We start from the raw sequence: 22,611 nt of genomic DNA, 5'->3' as shown, positions 1-22,611 counted from the left end.
AGCAGCTTAAAACAACACCCATTTATTAGCTCACATTTCTGTAGATCAGAAGTCCAGGCACAGCGTGATGGGGTTCTCTGCTTAAGGTCTCCCAAGGACAAAATCAAGGTGTCAGCTGGGCTACTTTCTCATCTGGAGTTCCGAGTCCTCTTCCGAGTTTGTGTGATTGTGCCAGAATTCAGTTCCTTATGGTTATAGGACTGAAGTCCCCATTTTCTTGATGGCTGTCAGCTGGAAGCTGCTCCTAACTACTACAGGCCACCCACATTCCTTGCCACATGGCCTCCTCCAGCAACAGAGAACCTTCTTCATGTTGAATCCCTCTGACACTTGAAATCACTTCTGCCAGGAAGAGCCCAGTCCTCTATAAGGGATCACTTGATTATGTCAGACCCACTGAGAATAACTTCTCCTAAAGACAACTGATTTGGGATTTTAATTACATCAGCAAAATCATAGTAGTACCTAAATTTGTGTTTGTTTGAATAATTGGGAGAAAGAGTATGTATACCAGGGGATGGAAATCTTAAGAACTGTATTAGTTTGCTAGGGCTGCCATAACAAAACGCCATAGATTGACACCATAGATTTGGTGTCTTAAACAACAGAAATTTATTTTCTCACAGTTCTACAGGCTGGAAGTCCAAGATCAAGGTGTCAGTAGGTTTGGTTTCCTCTGAGACCTCTCTTCTTAGCTTGCAGATGACTGCCCTCTTGGTGCTTCTTCATATGGACTTTTCTCTGCGTGCGTCCATCCCTGGTATCTCTTCCTCTTCTTATAAGGGCACCAGTCCTATTGGATTAGGGTCTCACTCTAATGTCTTGATTTTAACTTAATCACCTCTTTAAAAACCTCATCTCCAAATACTATTACATTCTTAAGTACTAGAGGTTGGGATTTCAACATATGAATTTTGGGTGAACACAATTCAGCCCATAACAGGGGCCATCATAGATTTCTGTCTACCATACAAGGCATCTGTGTCACCTTTTTGAAAAACACAGATGCTCTCAGTTTTGCATTGTGGTTTTACAGCAGAATAGTGAGCCAAAAACAACATAACCTACAGGGAGCCTCTGGGGCCTCATATTTGTCAGAGTACTGAATTCCAATCACATGGCAACTACTTATAGGGAGAATTGGTTGTCATGCCATGACAAGGAGCTTGGAGGGAAAAGAGTAGAAAATGACATCATTGGTTATTTAGTTTTTACAGGGGTGTGTTTTGGATTAGCTGTGAATAGCAACCAGCATTTCTGCACTGTGGTTTTGACATTGAGAAAACAAAAGTTTGGGAACCCCTTCTCTACAGCCATGGTTCTTAACCCTGTCCCTCCTCAGCAATGCCGATAGCCTTACCTCAAGCATACTGAATCAGAGATTTAGGACCAAGGTCAGAATATCTGTATTTTTTGCCATCTTCACTGCTGAATTTAATCACGTGCACTGATGACCTGGAAACTAATGTGTCTGGGATATCATAGTTGCTCAATAAATATTTTTACTTGAATGGAAAACTCTAGATAATTTTCAGTAGTTTATTAAGTTGCATTTCTCAGTCACCTAGAACTTTGGGTTTTGCATGTAGACCCAGAGTCTGATGCACCTACAAGTGATATCCATCCCCGGGATCTACTAGAAAGCCAAGAGCAGTGATGTTTGGTTTTTGTTCCCTATTTAGGCTCCAGACTGAACTTGAGATGCTGTTGCTTGTGTCTTGACAAGCAGCACTTGACACATAAAGTCACAAGATCCGAGCTATTGATCCTACTGCTCTAACAGCCCTGAGGACGGTTGGGGACTGACTGAGACCCATGGCTGGTCTCTTGCTCAGGAACTATTCTGATCAAGGCTTTTATTGGGGTCTGCCTTATTTACCTCACATGAAGAAACACCTTCTTCCCCAGCCATGCAATATCACTTTCCCTGGCTGATCGATATGCCTTGTGACATGAAGCTCCTATGACCGTCATATAATCTCCCTCTACATAGTTTAAAAGAATATTTTTTAAAGTGAGGTCTAAGAACCTCATGAATGAGAGCATAAGAAAATACTTGAGTGAGCATATGCATTTTGAATAGAGTCATCTAACAGGGAAATATTGGTATGTGTGTGAGAGGGGCAAGAGTAAGGATAAATGAGAGGGGTGGGAGCCATGAGTACAGCTCACGTCATATAAAAGGAAAGTATGGAGAACCACGAGGAATGAGTGGGGTAAGAGCATGAGAGAGGTGGGGGCCATGAAATGATCTAACAAGAAGTGACAGAGATGTTGGAGTCCCAAAAAACCATACTCTTAATCTCTACAATGCTGAAGGTGCAGTCTGAGGAGCAGCTGCATTGGAAGCACTTGGGGAGCTTGTTAAAATGCAGATTTCTAACTGGATTATGGTGATGGTTGCACAACACAAATTTACTAAAACTCCTCAAATTGTACACTTAAAACCAGTGAATTTTATGGTATATAAATTATATCTCAATAAAGTTGTTTATAATGCACATTCCTAGGCACCACTCTAGACCTGCTGAATAAGAATCTCTTGGAATGGAACCCAGGAGTCTCTAACAACTTCCCCTGGCAATTCTGATGTCTGCTGAAGTTAGAGGTGTGCTTGGCAACATAGATAAATCGTAAAATATCAGAGCTAAATGGGAAAAACAGCAGTGAAGTTTAGAACAACATTTATGTAAATTAAAAATGCATACAGATTTTGCATGAACATATACAAACGAAAAGATACGCATTGACTACCTTAGAATGGTTGATTGTAGTAAATATAAGAGGCAGAGAGAAGGTTCATACCTTAGTGGAATGCTCTGGACCAGTTCTTGGGAGCATCAAGATCCTATCTTTAAACTCATCAGGGAGAGAAGGGAATCTTTTTGCACTTTCCCAGCATGCCCATTCTACTTTTAGAGCTGGTCTGGTCTTGCTATTTAACAGTGGCCCCTTCTGATGCCATGCAAGCTCAGCACTTCCCGATCTATCATGGGAACCGCCTAGCTTCAGCAACAAAACCACAGAGCAGAATTTGTTAATGGCTACCTACTGGAGTGACTACCCAGGGAGAAATGAAGGACTTAGATCTCAGGTTCAGTTGAGTCAATTCTCCACTGATTACTTTTATGCCCCTCCCCAAAAAAACACAATTAAATACTTCCAATTCCTGAGTTACTTGCAGAAGAAAATCAGAGTAATTAGCAACTGGAAGCATGTATTTAAAGAACATGCAATTCAACCTATTAGATTATAATTTATGTCTAACCCTCGTGAGCATAAATCATTAATACAGTCTCCAATGAGTTATCCCTCTGCACCAGTGGCTGAGGATTTCCCTGAGGATTCTCAAAGTGTGGTTGCTGGACTGGCTGCATCAGCATGGCCTGGGAACTTATTAGAAATGCAAATTCTTGGAGTCCACCCAAGACCTACTGAATGGAAACTCTTGGGGTGGGGCCCAGCTGTCTTGGTTTTAACATGCCCTCCATGTGCTTCTGGTGCACTGAACTACTGAACCCCTGCTCTATATTTAAGAAAGGAGCTGGCTCAGCCACTCTACTACCTCACCCGGCTAACCTCCCTGTCAGCTGAGGAGGTAAGCCACCTTTAACTGGGTCCAGAAAGGGATGAAACCCTTTGAGAGCTGGTCCCAAGAGTGAAATTCAGGCACTTCTTTAAAAGACTGCATTCACTCCTCCCCTGCCAGAAGCATCCACAGTTCCCCTATGTTACAAGAAAACCTTGCACAGTACACCCTGTCCCCTAATGCCAAAAGAAACACAATTAATTGGAAAGGGACCTCTTTCAGCTTGCTAACTTTTCTAAAGATAGTTCTGCATATTTGTTCTATGTCAAGTTGTGTAGAAGAACACTGGTAACTTTAAGGTACTAACAAGCTGAGTAAGTAAAACAGTCCATCTGAGGACTTTATTCTCTCTCCCTCTCTCTCTTTTTCTCTCTCTCTCCCTCCCATTCATGTATATTATTAGTAAATGATAGTATTTAAAATGTAGTCTGTTGTCTTTTCTCCACAGTATTTTACACCAGGTCACAAACAATTTCCTCTAGGGACAAGATAGTTAACAGAAATGAGTTCTGTGGGACTGGCATCAGAAAACCTGACAGCTTGCCTCTGTCAGAGAACAAGAGAAAATCGTGAGGACTATGGCAAACTTCAGAACACATCATTGACTGGGGGGCTGGCTGCTACCCAGTTCCACCTGATTGTAGATAGATGTGAATAATTTTTGTGTGAAATTCTTGAGTCTTTACATGTTGGCCTCAATTAAAACTACAACCCTGTGAAAGCCATACCAAATATATCAAACGAAACTCAGGGGCAGTTTGGATTTCTGCCTTGACTTGCATCATCCAGACCTTACTAAGAAGGGTTGTGTGTCCACAGGCAATCTTCCTCCTCTCCAAGCCAGTGCAGGTATCTTCAGCTAAGCTATGCAATCTGCATGTAGAAGCCACTCCACTGTCAAAAGCCCAATAAGAGATTTAGATTTAGAAAACTCAGATTGTCTTGTGCCCTGTATGGATTCAAAAATTTTGACCCAATTCCAGCTCTTAATGACTGGTGGTTAGGTTTTCGTGATGGAGTGTGTCAGAAATGGGGTCAACTTCTCCCTGGCCTCCTTTCTCTAGCTCTATGTTTACATTTGTCCACGTCGCTCACAGCCTGGTTTTCCTTGCAAGGGGAAAATGACACTAACTCCCAAATGAGACCATTCTAGAAGAGAAAAAGATAAAGTCAAAATAAATGCAGATAAATTAAAATCACAATGAGATACCACTATACAACCACCAAATGGCTAAAATCAAAGACTGACAGGAACAAGAGATGAGGAGGATGTGGAATAACTGGAATTCTCATATGTTGCTATTGGGAGTATCACCTGGTTTGACCACTTTGGAAAATAATTCGGTATTATCTACTAAAGCTCAACATATGCCTATCCTGTGGCCCAGCAGTTCCAGTCCTCAGTATTTATCCAAGAGAAATGAGCATGTATGTCTACCCAAAGTCTTGTAGCAAATGTTCATAGCCATTTTATTCATAAGAGCCCAAAACTGGAAACAACCCAAATATCCATGAGTAATAGAATAGAAAACAAAATTGCAGTCTGTTCACAAGATGGAATAAAAACACAGTATTTTTTTAAAGAACAAACTGCTGATATACCCCAAAACATTGACAAATGTCAAAAACGTTATATTAAGTAAAAGAAGTCACACAAAAGAGTATATACTGAATGATTCCATTTATATGAAATTCAAGAACATGTTAAATTCAGTTTAGAGTGACAGAAGTAAGACCATCTTGGGGGCACTACTGTCTGGGAAAGGGCCTAAGAGAAACTTCTGGGGTCCTGTAAATGTTCTGTATCTTGATCAGGATGGTGGTTACATGAGTGTACATATTTATCAAAACTCATTTTGGGATTTTTTCACTTTACTGTATATAAATTATACTTCAATAAAGACAATAGTTTGGAAAATACCAACTGAGAAAAAAAGTTCAATGCATATAGGATACAAAGAGCTTATATACAGGACATATAAAGAGCTCTTGCAAAACAAAAAAGGGACAAAGTATCCAATGAAAAACTGGGCAAAAGACAGAAATTGGCCAGTCACCCAAGGGGAGTTATATATCACCAATAAGCCGATGAAAAAAAATCCACTAGTAATCAGAAAAATGCCACATAAAACAGAAAGCTACACAACCTTGTTTTTAATCCCAAACTGGTGACTTTGTTGGGAGGATGGTGGAGGAGTGTAAACTCTTTATATGTATCTTTGTTTTGTTTGACTTATTACAATGAGCACAAATTACTTTTTTATTTTTTGTGATGAAGATGGGCCCTGAGCTAACATCTGCCAATCCTTCTCTTTTTGCTGAGGAAGACTGGCCCTGGGCTAACATCCATGCCCATCTTCCTCCACTTTATATGGGACGCCACCACAACATGGCTTGCCAAGTGGTGTGTCAGTGCGCACCCGGGATCCGAACCGGTGAACCCCGGGCCGCCACAGCGGAGCGTGTGTACTTAACCACTTGCGCCACCGGGCTGGCCCCCAAATTACTTTTTTAATTAAAAAATGAATAAAGTAAAAAGTAAATCTCTTCCTTTTGTTCTATTCAGGCTTTCAACTGACTGATCAGGCCCACTCACATTAGGGAGAGCAATCTGCTTTTCTCAGTCTACTGATGTAAATGTTAATCTCATCCAAAAATACCCTCACAGACACACACAGAATAATGTTTGACATAGTATCAGGACATCCCATAGCCAAGTCAAGCTGACACATAGAAGTAACTATCGCAGAGTACTTGGCCACATTAAAAACAAACAAACAAACAAAGAAACAGTGATTCTGTTTTCTGGACTCTGTCTAGGAGAGATAGCATGGGTCAGATAAATAAAATGAATTATACTCATGGTAATGACACATATGTAAAAATTGGGGGTTGATTACTTAAGCTTTCTAGGCCTCAGTTTTCCTCATCTGTAAAATGGAGATGATAATGGTTCCTACCTAATAGGACTGTGGTGAGCATTAAAAGAGTTCATACATTTAAACCACCTAAAATAGGGCCTGGTACATTAGATACTACTAAGGTCTGAATGTTTACATCCCCCTAAAATTTATATGTTGAAATCCTATGCCCCAAATATGGTGGTATTAGGAGGTGGGGCCTTTGGGGAATGCTTAAGTCATGAGGATGGAATACTCGTGAATGGGATTTGTGCCTTATAAAAGAGGCTCCATAGACATCCCTAGCCCCGTCTGCCATGTAAGGACACAACAAGAATTATGCCACCTGGAAGAGCGTCCTCACTTGACCATGGTGGGACCCTGATCTCAGACTTCTAGCCTCTAGAACTGAGAAGTAAATTTGTGTTGTTATAAGCCACCCAGTCTGTAATATTTTGTTATAGCAGCCCAAATGGACTAAGACAGGTACCATACTTATTAGCTATGATTATCAACTCAAATATAAACTTCAGGAAGGCAGGGATCTTGGCTTGTTTTTCCCCAATATATCCGAAGTACCTACAGAGTGCCCAAAACATAGAAGGCACTTAAAATATGTGTGGAACGAATGAATTTATATAGTTGTTTATACTTTCCGGAGGATAACCATCTCTCATGTGGAAGACATACTTAATTTGTTCAAGTCTCGGATCTCTTTCTGGACAGTTCTTTGGGTAGCCCTGTCAGTGACAGCTTGGCACAGTGGGAAGGATGGCCATGGAATATTTGAATTATCAGGGCGACAGGCAGACTGACTGCAGAGGAAGGGAAAGCTTGCAAAGTCTATCCACTCAACCCCTACCCTAACATACTGAGCCTATCAGGGGATGATGGAAGCAGAGATGCTGAGAGACTGAGTGGTCAGCTCTTGCTGGTGTGCTCCTTAGAGAGGATACACCCCTTACCTCCCGGACCTGCTCTTGCTGAAGCCAACCGTTGCTTTCCTAGGGGGCAGAGACAGTCCTTTCTCCATCTCAGATGAACTATCCCTGAAAAGGGCCACTCAGAGGCTTTTACGCACTGGCCAAAAGGAAGCAGCACCTTTTCCAGGAGCAGCTTTTGGTTAAGGGGAGTTAAGAGAAGGGAGTGGGAATGAAAGGGTTCTAGGAAGAGAGTTGTAGCTGGCAAAGCCACCCATACCCTATATCACAATGCTTTTTCAAGCAGGCTCTACTGAAGGGCATGGCCCCCTGGGCACTTACCCAAGAGAGCCAGGCAGTCCAAAGAGCTCATCACCAAGTGGCCAGAGCAGCTTCTGGGACCTCTCACAGCCAAGCTCTGCCCAAGAACAAGTTCGTGAGCTCAGGTTGGGTTACAAATCATTCATGATTTTGACCACTGGGTCAAAACTTTGAGAAACATTTGCCAATCATTTGTAGTAGTTGTTTTATTTCTTTTTTTCTCATGGAACCCCCAAAAAACTTTTGAAAAACAATGTATTCCCTGGTACATGTTTATGCCAACATCTAACTTGTATTATAAGTTTAATAGTTGGAAAGGATATCTTTCCTAGCATATTGTAAATATTGACTTGTTAAATAAAACTACTATATTACCCCTTTAAATATATCCAATGGAATTTACCTAGCATAGGGATTTGATACCCAACCTCAACCATTTAAAAATATGTGAACCCTTTTTCTCCTTAAACTTGTATTTCTTTTCTACTGTGTATCCTATCTACACAGCATACTATCAAAATATATTAATATGCTTGAAAGTATTTCATTGATCACTCTCACATACTTATAATTCTGTATATTGAATTATTTTGTTATTTCCTGTGACCATAGTCTCTAATTATTATTTTTTCTTTTGGAGTAAGTAACCATTACAATTATGAGAATTACATAATTGATAAAACTATAAGGATATATCACACATTTTTAAAAATTGCTAAATATGAAGAAGTAAAATGTTACTGAAAACTGCTGGATTTAGATGTTTCAGCATCAATTCCATTTCTTGCTTTTAATTTTTACTTTTTACAGAATAAGTATTGAGAAATCTTGTTTACATAAATAAGCATATAGGAATGGAAGTTTTCTTATTAGACTGTCACTTAATTGTTTGAACATCTGTGTTACATGTTAAAAATTACACAGCGTTCTATCATTGACATTCTTTTTAATGATCAATTAGCTGATAATTTGACTAGTCCTTCAATTTTGTTGAAAGTTAATAATTTAAACCATCTGCCTCACAGAGAAATTTTCTTATTTAATTTTTTATTGAGGTCATATTGCCTTACAACATTGTGTAAATTTCAGTTGCACATCACTATATTTCAGTTTTTGTATAGATTGCATCATGTTCACCACCAATAGTCTAGATTTTATCCATCACCATATGTGCCCCTCTACCCCTTTCACCCTCCCCCCACCCCCTTCCCCTCTGGTAACTACTAATCTGTTCTCCTTATCCATGTGTTTGTTTATCTTCCACATGTGAGTGAAATCATATGGTGTTTGTCTTTCTCTATCTGGCTTAGCATAATACCCTCAAGGTCCACCCATGTCACAAATGGTATGACGTTTTTCTTTTTTTATGGCTGAGTAGTATTCCATTGTATATATATACCACATCTTCTTTGTCCATTCCTCTGTTGATGGGCACTTGGCTTCCTTCCACATCTTGGCTATTGTGAATAATGCTGCAGTGAACATAGGGATGCATATATCTCTTTGAATTGTTGATTTCATGTTCTTTGGATAAATACCCAGCAGTGGGATAGCTGGATCATATGGTATTTCTATTTTTAATTTTTTGAGAAATTTCCATACTGTTTTCCATAGTGGCTGCACCAGTTTGCATTCCCACCAGCAGTGTATGAGGGTTTCTTTTTCTCCACATCCTCTCCATGAGTCCATAGTGATATAACACGTAATTGAACAAATAAATAAACAGAGAACGGATAGCTATTCCTTAAGAAAAATTTCAAGTAATAAATGTAGAGGGAATAAGAGAAATATAAAATCACCATTAGAACACCACAGTAATGATTATAGTAGACAAGATCCACCAACAGATGCTAAAAGTAGTGGGCAAAAGTTTAAGGAGGAATAGGCCGTTTGCATAGTCTCAAAGTATCTCCCTTGAGATTTGCATTAATTACAAAGGGAAAATCTGAGCTTATTTCAAAATAAGAAGTTAAAAACAAACAAAAATTGGAAATTGCGCTTTTTAGGATTCGTCTCATGGGCTACAAACACATAAACTCATACATACACGTATTTTATATGCTATATTTTAGTTTTCTAATCTAAATCTTCTAGAAGTAACTTAAAAATTCATGGTAGACAGAAAGATATTTGAGAATTATTATATATAGATTAGTAATTTCATTTTATTGTTGAAAATTATTGCTTATAATTATTTATTTGACAGAACTAGAAAAGCATATTGGCTGAGGAGAAAGATTTCTTTTCCTAATTAAATGAAACTGGTTTCCTAAAGTTCTGGGCATCACATTCTAGATAGTATTTTACAAACATTTTGTCCTACACGTATATAAGTGGATGTTCTGCTTTTATGAGGGCATTTTTAATCTATGTGTGGAAATTAACATGGAAGAGTAGCTATAGGACCATTAGGAAGTGAGAGGTCCACAAAAGTTATTTCTTACCACTGCTCTCTTTGCTTTGCTCTCATAGGATTGTTTCTCAGGAATGTTGCTGTTGTTTTTAAACAATAGTTAGAAGCTGGGATACATCATTGTAAGATTCAGGATAAATGTTCTGCCTTTCTTTTGTGTAACAGGAGAAAGACCACTGTGAAAGGAGAAGTAGGAAAGGAAAACCTTGGTAGGACACGTTGACTGCAGGCATGTGCTCAAGCAGATCAATTTTAGGAATTATACATATGGAAATTGAGATGACACTGGAAATTGATTCTCTTAATTCTCTCTTTGCCTGCATACACCTTGGGAAGTCTTTGTATTCCTCCAGAGAAAGGAATACTGTCGATTTATGGTGATTTCAGGGTTTCAGAAAGACCTGCTAGTTTTTGCTTCAATCCTTCAATAGCTTACATTTGAGCATTATGGTGGTTATAATAGGTACAAATACTGCTAGTATTATATAAGTTATAGTAATAGCTTATATTACATAGCACGTTTAGGTTTGCAAGTTCTCTCATATATGTTATTTCATGTCACTTTGTCTTGGCCTTAGGTATCCTGAAAGCAGAGACTGAGGGAAAGGCTTGGGTGCAGGTAACATATTTAAGAAGCAATTCCAAAGAGAGAGATGGAGAAGTGAAATAGGGAAGGAGGGAAAGATAATACAAGGAGGCATTCTCAAGTTGGTTATCTTCGTGGATGATTGGGAAGCTGAGGAAATTAAGAGTGTGTCTCAGAACTACCAGCCCAGCAAAAAATGTAGAAAGCATTTATCCATCAACTCTGGCTCCTATTGGTCAAGGGTGGTCCTAAGGACATCCAACCTCAAAATGTCCTCAGGGTAGGGAGCAAGAGATAACAGCAGTGGGTCCAAGGTGAATCAGTGTTAAGTTGGAAGTCTTCAAAGAAATAAATACAGTAGTGGCTAGGGTAGGACGTAAGGTTAAGATGGTTTGAAGTCACACAAGAGGTGTCCTATACATGCCCTTATAGCAACATTAAGGATAGGGCAGGCATTATTAATAATCTCATTTTAGAAGACAAATTTATTAACAACCTATTGTGCTATTATTAGCAAATGACTTGGCCACTCTGTGCCTCAGTTTCCATTGCTGGAAAAAAGCAGAGATTAAAATCTCTTATCTCTTCCATTGTGGAAATAACTAAGAGAACAGCTGCAAAATGCTGTGAACTCCCAGAAGAACGTAGCTATGTAAATAAATTATTGTTATTGTGCTTTATAGTCTATTTGAAAACAAGATGAGTCTTTTGTCATTTTAAAATATTGAATTCTGCATCTAGCAAAATTGAAAAATACATAGGGACCAATTTTATCTCTCATTCTTCATGCATATCTCTCACTGACTTTAAAGGGAGTTTGGCTCTCTCTGTCTATACATAATTATACAAAGTAATCATAAAATTTCGTATTTTAGTACTTGTATAATGAGCCTCAAAAGTCAATAATGAACTACAAATATTCATAGAAAACATTCCTTTCTAATTTTGGGATTGATAATTTACTGCTGCTTCTATTTTGCACATCAAGAACGACTATTGGTATGATTACTTCTCAGAATTTATGCCCTCATTCCAGAGCTAAGTGACTTCTTTTTGATTGTACTGCATTTGTGGCATTCTTTGAAGGAAGCCATATTGAAGCCTTTCCTGTCTCCCTGGTTATCTGTGACTTTGTGCTATACCAATATATCCCCACCTTAAAATATAAGAAGGAGCTAGTCTAAAGTGACCCACATGAATACAGTGGCGTGACACTGTAGGGCTAGTAAGCCACTGCTGGCCCATTGTCTGGGCCCTGAGACACATAATTAGTTTGAATGATTCAATTTTTCCTATTGAATTGACTGGTTTTTGGTATAGTCATGGAGCTATGGCCATAGCCTTCAGATTGCAGCCCATGAAATCATGCCCAGGTCATCACAGTTACCTTTCTGAGAATCTAGGCCAAGGCAATGATACAGACAGAGAGAATCCTAGGACTGTATAAACTTGTGAGAGCTTATTTCTTCTTCTTTTCCTTCTTTCTCTTCTTCCTCTTGTTCATTATTGATGTGTATTATGTACTAGGTTCTGTTCTACATTTTTAATTCATTAGGTCTTACAATAGCCCTATGTAGTAGGAGTATTATTATATCCATTTTACTGATGAGAAAACTGATGCTTAGATAGGTTAAATAAATTGCCCATAGTCACCCAGCTTGTCAGTGGCAAAGGTTGTATTCGAAACCCAGGTTTGTCTGATAACAAAGCATTTATATCTTCTCTTTGGGTAGCATTACACCTCTGATGGAAGAAAGTTCTGTGTGCCCTAAACACTGGTTACCAGGGCCAGCTTCACATTGTACTTGAATTTCTTATTTCAGTCTCTTCTCATTGACCTAATACAAATGCAATTACTGCTCTGGCCTCCATACCATGCACCCTGGCTACAATAGTCTCTGCCTCTGACTCTATTCTGAAGGTTTGTGCCTAACCCCAACAGTCCTTTGTCTGGAGGTCTGGGGCCCAGAAAATTAATAGTTTTAGTCTCTCCAGACCTTGGTGATGCCTATATTCCAGAATCCTTCCCCACTCATTTGTTCATTGAAAACATTTTTATTGAGCAAGCCACTAGATGGACATTGTCCCTGTAGTCATCGAGCTTGCATCCTGATGGGAGAGATAGAAACACACACAAACAACACACACACACACGTACATACCCACACACATGAACAGGGGAAGTAATTTTAAGTTGTGATAATATGATGAAGAAAAGAAATAGGGTGTCACGCCAGAGAAAAATGGAGCTGGGTCTATTTTAGGTAGTCAGGGAAAGTCTCTCTGTGGTGGTTATCTGGAAAGAAAGGAAGGAACAAACCACGTTAAGAGCCAGAGAAAAATCAGAGTAGGCAGAGAGAAGAGGAATGGCAAAAAGCAGGAGGAGGGAAAGAGCTTGGCTGGTTCAACCAATAGAGAGGAGACCAGTTTGCCTTGAGCTTAATGAGCAAGAGAGAGAGAGAGAGAGACTGATGGGAGATGAGATTGTAGAAATAAACTGGGGCCAAATCTTGACCAGACTTTGTGAGCAGCCTTGAAAAAGTGTTTCCATTAAATTCTTAGAGTCATGGGAAGTCATTAGTTTTTAAGTGGGGAGTGATATGATCTAATTCATAACATGTAACATCATTTGACTGCTGTGTGGAAAATGGATTAGATGGAGGAAAAGGTGGAGGCAGGGAGACTAATTAGGAGTCTCTTGCAGTTGTTCAGGTGCGAGATGGTAACAGCTTGGATTGGGGTGATAGCCATGGAGGTGGTGAGGAATGGTCAGATGTAGCATGTATTTTGATGGTGGAACAGACAATATTTGCTGACAGATTGCAGGCTGGAGGGTGAAGAAGGAGAGGAATCAAGGAATCTTAGGTCTTGGCCTGAGCAACTAGAGGAATGGTGAAGCCATTTATCAAAATGGGGTGCATTGTGGGAGGAACAGATTTGGGGACAAATATCAAGAGTTCTGTTTTGATCATGTCCAACTTGAGGGGCCCATAAGATCTAAGTTGAGACATTGAGTTGGCAATTGGATAAATGAATCTGGAGTCCTGGGGAGACATCAGGGTTAGATATGTATATTTAGGAGTCAGAAGATAGATGGTAAATAAAGCCATGGATCTAGATGAGTCATTCAGACAGAGTCTGTTTATTTTGTTTCTTGCCTGTCTCCTGCCCCACACTAGAATGTAGACTCCATGAGGGCAGGTATTTCTATTCACTGGGGATTTTTTAGTGCCTATAATAGTTCACTTATTACAAATTCATTGAACATGTAGAATTAATGATTTTAAGTTTCTCATTAAATGCCTCTCAATGGATGGCCCTCACAGTCACATTTGGCCCCACCCTAGCCTCCCGTCCCTTGTTTCTTTATTCTTTCTTGTTTCTCTCATAAAGAGTCATATTCACTCATGAAAATGACAGCCGTCACATCTCCAAGGTCCAGGGAATGTTCTTAGCTGGTCACATCTGCCTCTCCTGATGTGTTCTTCTCTCTGAGCTTCCTTTGCTTAGGCTTTGTGATCCCTTTACTGCCACCACTCCCACTTTTTGCCCTAATACTCTAACCTAGAGAAGACAACTAAAATTGGACCCCACATGGATGTATCTAAATCACAGTCAGGTTGGGAATTGGCACAGGCTGCCTGCAGCACTGGAGATACAAGAAGGAATAAATGCACTAACTCCAGATTTGATCACATTCCTTGAGTGAAATGCAGCTCACTGGTTTTGCACAGACTTGGATGCTTAAATTTATTGTCTAGAGCTTGTAACTCCAGCAAAAGTTCCCAGGATCCTTGTAATCCAAATGTTCTGTATAATTTTCTTCAGATACTTTAAAACAAATCCTCATTGCCTGTCCAATCTGAGTGCCACCAAACACGATGCCACACTAAGTCAATGTCTCAAAGCAGGCCTGTGTTGGCTCAAGCAAGTACTCAGTGACATGCCATTACAAGCTGCCTTCCCTGTGCTGTTTCTCTTTATAAGAGACTCACTAAACTGCCTGGAACAGTCAGATGGATGGTATTCCTGTAGACTAAGACTATTACTTGCTTTAAAAATGGGTTGCAGTTGAGCAGGCCATACAGCCTGCAATGGAGCACAAATAGTAACTTACTTTTTAGATTGGTTTGGCCCAACCCAACTCAACAGGGACTGAATCACATTAAGTAGAAAAAGAAAGAGAAAGAAGCCTCCAGCCTGGATTAGTGTCATAACATCTTACATGAACTTGTGGACTCTCACCCCTTTCATGCATGTGTTCTCCAGGTCACTGACAAAGAAATTTCTCACTGGGCTATTCAAATGCTTAAAAACTTCCAGTGGCTCCCCTACAGCCTATCGGCTCCTAAATTCCTCTAGTAGCCTTTCAAGACCACCATCATCTGAATCCAACTGGATGTCCAGTAAATCCCACCCCTCCCAACACCCCCCCACACACACACCCCTCTTCTGCTTACATAGTGAGGCTGCTCCACTACCACTCCCTTTCCTCCATCCTGAGACAATGTTATGCTCATTCCTACCTCTGTGCCTTTGCTTATACTGTATCCCAATCTGTAACACTTTCCCCTCTTCATATAAACTGAAATTTTGCATTACATCTAAGGCCTAGCTTAAAGCCAACCTTTTCTGTGGAATTCAGCCCATTGTGATATTTTCCTTCTTTATGGTTCCCTAGTTCTCTCAAATATCTTTAATGTATACATTTTATTATCCATCTTAAACTCTGTCCTTCCCATGGTGAAACATTCTACTCCTTTTAAACTCTCCAGAATGCTTATGGGGCTGGGCAAACCATAGATACCATATGAACCCTTGCTGAGTGAATCCTAGCATTCTTGACTCTTTCCCGTAGGAGGCAGTGAGGGGGAGACTTAGAGACATAGCTTTGCGCCCCCCACCACACCCCAGTGCCAGTATAATCAGAGTGGTTCTCCTTTTATACACTCTTTGTATTGAGTTTCAGAGTAAGATTATATTTGAAACAAAGTGTTCTGTCGATTTTTTAAGTGTGAAAGCCACCAATATAGACCATTCATTCTTTCATTCAACACTTGTTGAATACTTAACTATGTGGCCAGCACTGTGCTAAGTATTCCTATGGGAAGTTAGTAAAGAGGTTGGAGTTATTAATGAATTCTACACACCAAAGATTTGGAAGTGTAGAGACAATGGGAAAGGGCTTTCTGGAAACCAGAATAACTCATCATCTAGAGTGTGATGCACTGAAAAAGTGCAGGTGTTGGCTCTCCATCGCTATTATCTCAGAGGGAGGGGAACAGAGTAGGGCATCCCTTCGTTAGTCCACTTTACCATCCCCTCTCCCAATGCCCAGTCTCTTGCCAGTCTTGCCACACTAGCTGGACAGCAGAATTATGGAGGCCTTTAGTTTCTCGCATCTCTAAATCAGACCAGTCATATTGTGGTGCTGGGTTAGTTGTTTTCTGTTTTAAGCACCAGGCTCCCCTGCGGGCACTGGCGTTTCTGCATCTGCTCACATAGCAGGCTGCCTACATGAAATCCTCCTCCTGACCCTCCAGGTCTACTGGGAGCCTGAGTTGGCACCAAGAAACTGCTTTTCCCACAATTCATTTCTGTAATACTGAACCAAGCACCTGAAGCAAAGTGTCCTGCTGCCACCACAACCAAACAAAACTGAATCATGTGCAGACACCAACGCCCCAGGCTGCCGGCTAAGAATAAGATAAGCTCAAAATAACCTGCGCTATCCCCAGCAGACCTTGTTGCCTGCCAACCCCCTCTTTACCACTGCTTGTGATTGGCTGAAGAGCCAGGTAGACTAGTTTCTGAGCCCTGAAATAACATTGACAACCAAAATAAATCTCTTGCCTGGGTTAGAGGCTCATCAAAGCCAAAGGAAGAGATGCTCAATCATTCTGCCACTTGCTCAGCTGCACTCAGGATTTCTAGTATGGGCTTCAGTGTGTTTTAGAACTCTCAAGTTCAGATAGGTGGTGTGTGCATTTGAGTAGTGGAGGCTGGGAACAGGTTAGGAGAGGTAACTAGGCTTAGTGGCAGAGGAGAACCAGGAGGTCTGTGATAATGAGCTGAAAATTCTATTTCTCGTACTCAGGCCCCTGGTCTCTATGAATAGACTCATATTCAGGCTGTCTGAATGGACAACTACAGCCAAGATATGCCTGGTTAGTGGGAAGCAATGGTTGCTAAGGATGGGGGCTCCTCTCTGAGCATGCGAAGTCACACTATTATATTCTGCCTCCTCCAGACCTGGGGACACCTTTTCTAAGAGTGAACACAAAGTAGGAAGTGAAGGCATTGGTGATTCCTAATTTGAGTTTTACCTACTGACCACTCTGACAGTTGAGAGATCTAAGAGCCCCTACTCCCTACTTTCATGGTTCTCCTCAACTTTCGCCTCTAAGGAGGCATTTACCTCTCACTTACCACCTAATGGTGGTATCATAGGATGGATTAAGTTCTTGACTCTACCCAGTCAAAAGGCAGAACGTACTATTTCTTTTAGGACTAGAGAACTTATCAATAACAAGAAGTAGAGATGTATTGGGGTGTAAGACTATAGATCTTACTGACCTTAAATGACCTGCAATATCAAAACCAATGATTCTCAATAGGAACAGGGAGCAAAGCAGCAGAGCATGAGTATTTTGAAAAATATACCATGGTTATTAGGATCCTCACCTTGAACTTTATATCCATGCATTAGCAACTTACTCTTATTAATTTCCTAATTCACTGAAGAGACAAAAATGACCCAGATAAGTAACATGACCTACAAAAGGTCACCTAGCTGAGAGCCATGCCAGAACCTGTCTGTATCCTCCAGTGCTGACGCACCCATTACTGTTAGCCCACTTAAACTTCTGACCATGAGATTAAGTGACTTAGAGCAACCCTCATCCAGGACTGAGAACCAGGGCTTGAGAACAATCTTCCTTCATGTGTGTGTTAGTCTGCTAGGGCTACCATAACAAAATACCACAGACGAGGTGGCTTAAGCAATAGAAATTTATTTTCTTATCATTCTGGAGGCTAGAAGTGCAAGATCAAAGTATCAGCAGGATTGATTTCTCCTGAGGCCCCTCTCCTTAGCATGCAGATGGCCACCTTCTTGCTATGACCTTACATGGCCTTTTCCTCTGTGCATGTGCCTCCCTGGTCTCTCTTCCTCTTCTTAAAAGGACACTAGTCCTATTGGATTAGGTCCCCACCCTTATGACCTCATTTATCTTTAATTACCCCTCTAAAGGCCCTGTCTCTAAATACATTCACACTGAGAGTCAGGGCTTCAACATATGAATTTTAAGGGGACACAGTACAGTCCATAACAAAATGAAAACTCTGTGACAACTGAGCACAGAGTGTTTATCCCCACCTCACCCTGCATCTATGAAACTACATTTCAATTGTCCTTTCCAACCCCATGCCACAAATAACCTTCTTCTGCGCCATCACTGCTGCTTCCACTAAGTCACATCCCTTCCACTATTCTCCTCCAGCCCCATAATACCCTGTCCCCTCAGTTCTTCTGCATGATCCTGGGTCCACCTGTGTCTTTGGCATATCTTTTTTATATATAAGTTCTATACTCCCCAACAACCCTATTAGCTCCTTAAGAGAAGAGACCAAATCTTCTGTTTCCTTTGGAGCCCAAGACCAGACAGTAAATGTCTGGGCACACAGTGGGCACTTGTACTAAAACCACTTTATACTTTGTTTAATGACATGACATGAAATGACAGTAAATGTCACAGAACTCCATAAATGTTGACTGAGTGACTGCCAAGGGACAGGAAGAGGGTCACCTCATCCTCCTTTCTGGCCCCTTTTTTAGTCTTTTCCAAACACCATGGAAAAGGTCTTGCTCTCTGCTTCTGTTAGACTGTTCTATTTTCTACCCTTACACTTTAGGCAGTGAGAAACTCAAATAAGAATAAAGGGCATTTATCTCACTCTGAGAGGCTGAGGTTTTTTCTGCTGCTGCTCTGGAGCTCTCTCTCCCAACCAAACAGCTCAATAGCAAAAAAATGAAATTAGGAATAGGAGGCAGGGGAAAGGAAGGATGGGGGAAGAAAAGGAAGGAACGGAAGTGGAAGAGGAAGCTGAGCCAACATCACAGCAGCCACTGCTGCCCTCCCTGCTGAGAACAGAAAGGGAAGTACTTTTTGCAAAGCACCTGTAAATATAGCCTTTCTCTAGACAAAGACCCTAATGAGAACTGAAAGAGGAATAATCCCTTTTCCATTCTCATGATCATGTTAAACGTGTAACTTCATCATCTGGTTTCTCATCAGCCCAAGAATGAGGGCAGCAAGTGCCTAGTGGTTTATTTATATCCCTGATATCATCTCCCTGATCCCAGAGGGAGCCGAGCCTGGCTTATTTAAGACCATACAATGTTACTGTTAAACTCGTGTGTGCCTGAGGGACCCTTCCTATCTGTTGTAGGGGAAGAGAGAACCTAAGCTGAACCTCTTGGCTCTCTGGCCTTGGTCTTCCAGCCAGCAGTTTAACAGTAGCAGCTAACCAGAGAAGCAGCTCAATGACACTCCAAGTCCAATGAGCACATTGAGCAATTGCACCTGGTCCAGTGAGCTTATTTCCCACCAGCTAACAGTTCTGGAGTATTTACTGGACACAAAACTTTGCATTAGGGACAGTGGGCCTTTTCCGTAGAGATGATATGATCCATGTCTTCAGGAGCACCACGATCCTGGGACAAGATTAATTCAGTAATGTATTAGTTTTTATGGCTGCATAACAAAGTACCATAAACTTTCTGGGCTTAAAATAGTACTCATTTATTAGTTCATAGTTCTGTAGGCAGAGGTTCAGCATGGTGTGACTGGAGTCTCTGCTCAGGGTCTTACAAAGCTCAGATCAAGTTGTCAGCTGAGCTACATTCTCATCTATAAGCCCAGGGCTCTCTTCCAAGCTTGTGTGGTTGTGGCAGAATTCAGTTCTTTGCAATTATAGGACTGAGGTCCCCATCTCCTTGCTGACTGTAGCCAGGAGGCCACTCTCTGCTCCCAGAGGCCACCTGCATTCTTTCTCATTTGGTCCCCTCCATAACTGAACCTGCAATAGGGTTTCATGTCCTTATCATGCTTTGAATCTCTCTGACGTTCCTTTCTGCCACCAGCCAGAAAAACTTTTCTCCTTTTAAGGGTTCATGTGATTAGATTAGGCCCACTGGGATAATCTCGCTATCTAAAAGTCAACTGTGCCATATAACATAATATAATCACAGGAGTGATATCTCATCATATTAGGGAGTGCAACCTGGTCAAGAAGGGGGGATGCATTTTTAGAATTCTTCCTACCGCAGTTAATAAAAGCACACTTGTGGACGTGAGGAGTCAAGATGGCGGCGTAGGCAGACTCTGAACTCACCTCCTCCCGTGGACACAGCCAATATACAACTACTCGTGGAAAAATTACCCCTGAGACAGAACTGAAATACTGGATAAGAGGAACTCCTGCAACAACGGACAATCCTAACTGGGGTAGAAGAGGCAGAGACTCCCTTCTGGAGAGGAAAAACGCCGCATTCACAAGCCGCCAGCTTCACGGCCGCCGGGAGCAGTTCACAGGTACGCACCCTCCCTGTGTAGGATCTCAAAAAGGAAACCCCAACTCCAGCCTCGGGAAGGCGCGGACCCACAGACACAGAAGACCGAGCTTGATGCAAACGCAAGAGGTAAGAGGTTTATTAAGCGGAGCTCCGGGTCGACACGTGTCTCTCGCAGGAGACAGAGGAGTCAACCCCGAACCTTAAGGGGCAAGCTCTTTTATAGGATTCGGAAGCATAAAGCGGGAAAAGGTTGGCGCGGTCTTACATGATTGGCTAATTTAAAACATTTAAACAGTTACATTTTATGGCGCGAATTGCTATGGCGCGAAGCAATTATCAGGTTACACACACGCGTCCCCATCTGGACCCCCTCCACCCCGACCCTCCCAAACTTATCCCTCTGGAGCACTCTCTTGTTCTCAATTTTCCCCGAACAGTTTAGGGCGAGTCTTCTATGAATAGAGTCAGTCAGGATCGATAAACGTTCCCCCTTATACCAGGAATCCTTAGGGTGTGGAGGTGCCTGTCTCTAAGGTATTAACTTTTAAATTTTTAATATAATTTACTTCCTTCACCTGGAGGCGCGGGGCCCTGAGCCGGGGAGCGCCCCCACTGTGGGCATTTTGTGGACCCAGCACAATTGAGACCAGCGGCATAATATCTGACTTTGCCTGCTACTAAAGCATTGGGTAGCACCCCCAGAAAACCCGGTTCACAAAGAAACTAAAACTGGCTCTTAAAGGGCCCGCGCACAAACTCACCCGTTCCAGAAAGCATCCTAAAATCACCAGAAAGAAAGGTGCACAGTGCTTCGGTGACAAGAGACTCACCTAATAGGCCCTGAGTGCATCTCGGTGAGGGGTGAGACCTCTCCAGGGACTGGGACATTGGCGGCGGCCATTGTTGTGGCCTGGTGTGAGCGTGCTGACACAGACGCCATTGGAGTTCTCCCTGAGACCTGCTAGCCCAGGGTCTGCTCCACCCGCTAGAGCACCGGTTTAATCCAGCTCAGCCAGGGCAGGCAGCCCACCCTAGAGACTGGCCCCACCCAACAACAAGCCCTCAGGCAATGTGTGGGCCTGCATAGATTAGTGACTGGATCCTCTGCAGCCTGGCAACTGAGCTGACTTGAGCGGGGCAGGGTGTGCACAAGGAGCCGGTGGAGAGTGTGGGGTGGTGGCGGAGTGTGTGGGGCTCCCGCCGTGGAGAGACTGGGTCCGCTTGGGGAGGTCGGGGCGCTCACACGGGGCAGGACTGTGTTGACTGTGTGTGTGGACCTGTGGGCAACAGGGCTTGTCAGCTGCAGAAGACTTGTGCTTCTCAAAGACCCACATAAGAGGTTTGCCCCACCTTCCAAAGCCTGAAACAATTGGGTGCTCCTGTGCCTTAGGGCAGCCCCACCCAGCTGCAATCCTCAGAGAGCTGACAAGAGACCTAATAGGCTAGAGGTTTACAGCAATTCTAAGGCCCTGAGCCTAACAACCTGCCACACTGGGGGCCTACTCACATAAAAGAAATACTGCAACACAAATGTGGTATTAGAACTTGCAGCCAACTGTGCTGGGGATCCCCACACCTGATAAAGAGACTGAAGGGCCCACAACAACTACAAGCAGCTGAGCATTACAACAGCTGGCCAGGAGCATAACTCAGCCTCCCTGGGCGCCTATAGGGAGAGCTAACAGGCCACAATAGAAGGACACACGTAGCCCACATAGGGGCCACCCCTGGAACATTGAGAACTGAGGGAAGCACACTGGAAGCCTCCTAAGGCATCACTTACATAAGGTCACCTATTCAAGAGCAGGAGACGTAGCTGACCTACCTAATACATAGACACAAGCACAGGGAAAGAGGCAAAATGAGGAGGCAAAAGAATACATTCCAAGTAAGGGAACAGGACAAAACCCCAGAAAAGGAACTAAGTGAAACAGAAATGAGCAACCTACCCGACAGAGAGTTCAAACTAAGAGTGTTAAGGATGCTCACTGATCTGGGGAGAAGAATAGATGAACTCAGTGAGAATGTCAACAAAGAAATGGAAGATATAAAAAAGAACCAATCAGAAATGAAGAATACAATACTGGAAATGAAAAATTCATTAGAGGGACTCAAAAGCAGAGTAGAGGATACAGAAGAACGGATCTGTGAGCTGGAAGAAAGACTAGAAGAAATTACCCAAGGTGAACAGGTAAAAGAGAAAAGAATTAAAAAGAGTGAGGACAGTCTAAGGGACCTCTGGGACAACATCAAGCGCACTAACATCCGTGTTATAGGTGTCCCGGAAGGAGAAGAGCGAGACAAG

The 22,611-nt window shown here is 42.0% G+C and overlaps 1 protein-coding gene across 1 annotated transcript in view; it reads right to left on the bottom strand.

Annotated features, from left to right (window-relative positions):
* LOC147911819 (uncharacterized) overlaps positions 1-21,385 on the bottom strand; it is a 303,124-nt gene extending 281,739 nt beyond the window's left edge. The window contains exon 1 of the mRNA XM_087427422.1: positions 21,137-21,385. Within this exon, the coding sequence (XP_087283548.1) occupies positions 21,137-21,246 (110 nt within the window). The 5' untranslated portion in view covers positions 21,247-21,385. The remainder of the gene's footprint in view (positions 1-21,136) is intronic.
* Between the last annotated feature and the right edge of the window lie 1,226 nt (positions 21,386-22,611).

The sequence above is a fragment of the Ceratotherium simum genome, chromosome X (assembly GCF_057802395.1).
Source record: "Ceratotherium simum simum isolate JZ-2026a chromosome X, ASM5780239v1, whole genome shotgun sequence".
NCBI lineage: Eukaryota > Metazoa > Chordata > Mammalia > Perissodactyla > Rhinocerotidae > Ceratotherium > Ceratotherium simum.
Note: the sequence above shows the minus strand (reverse complement) of the source record. Positions and strands in the feature narration are given on the sequence as shown.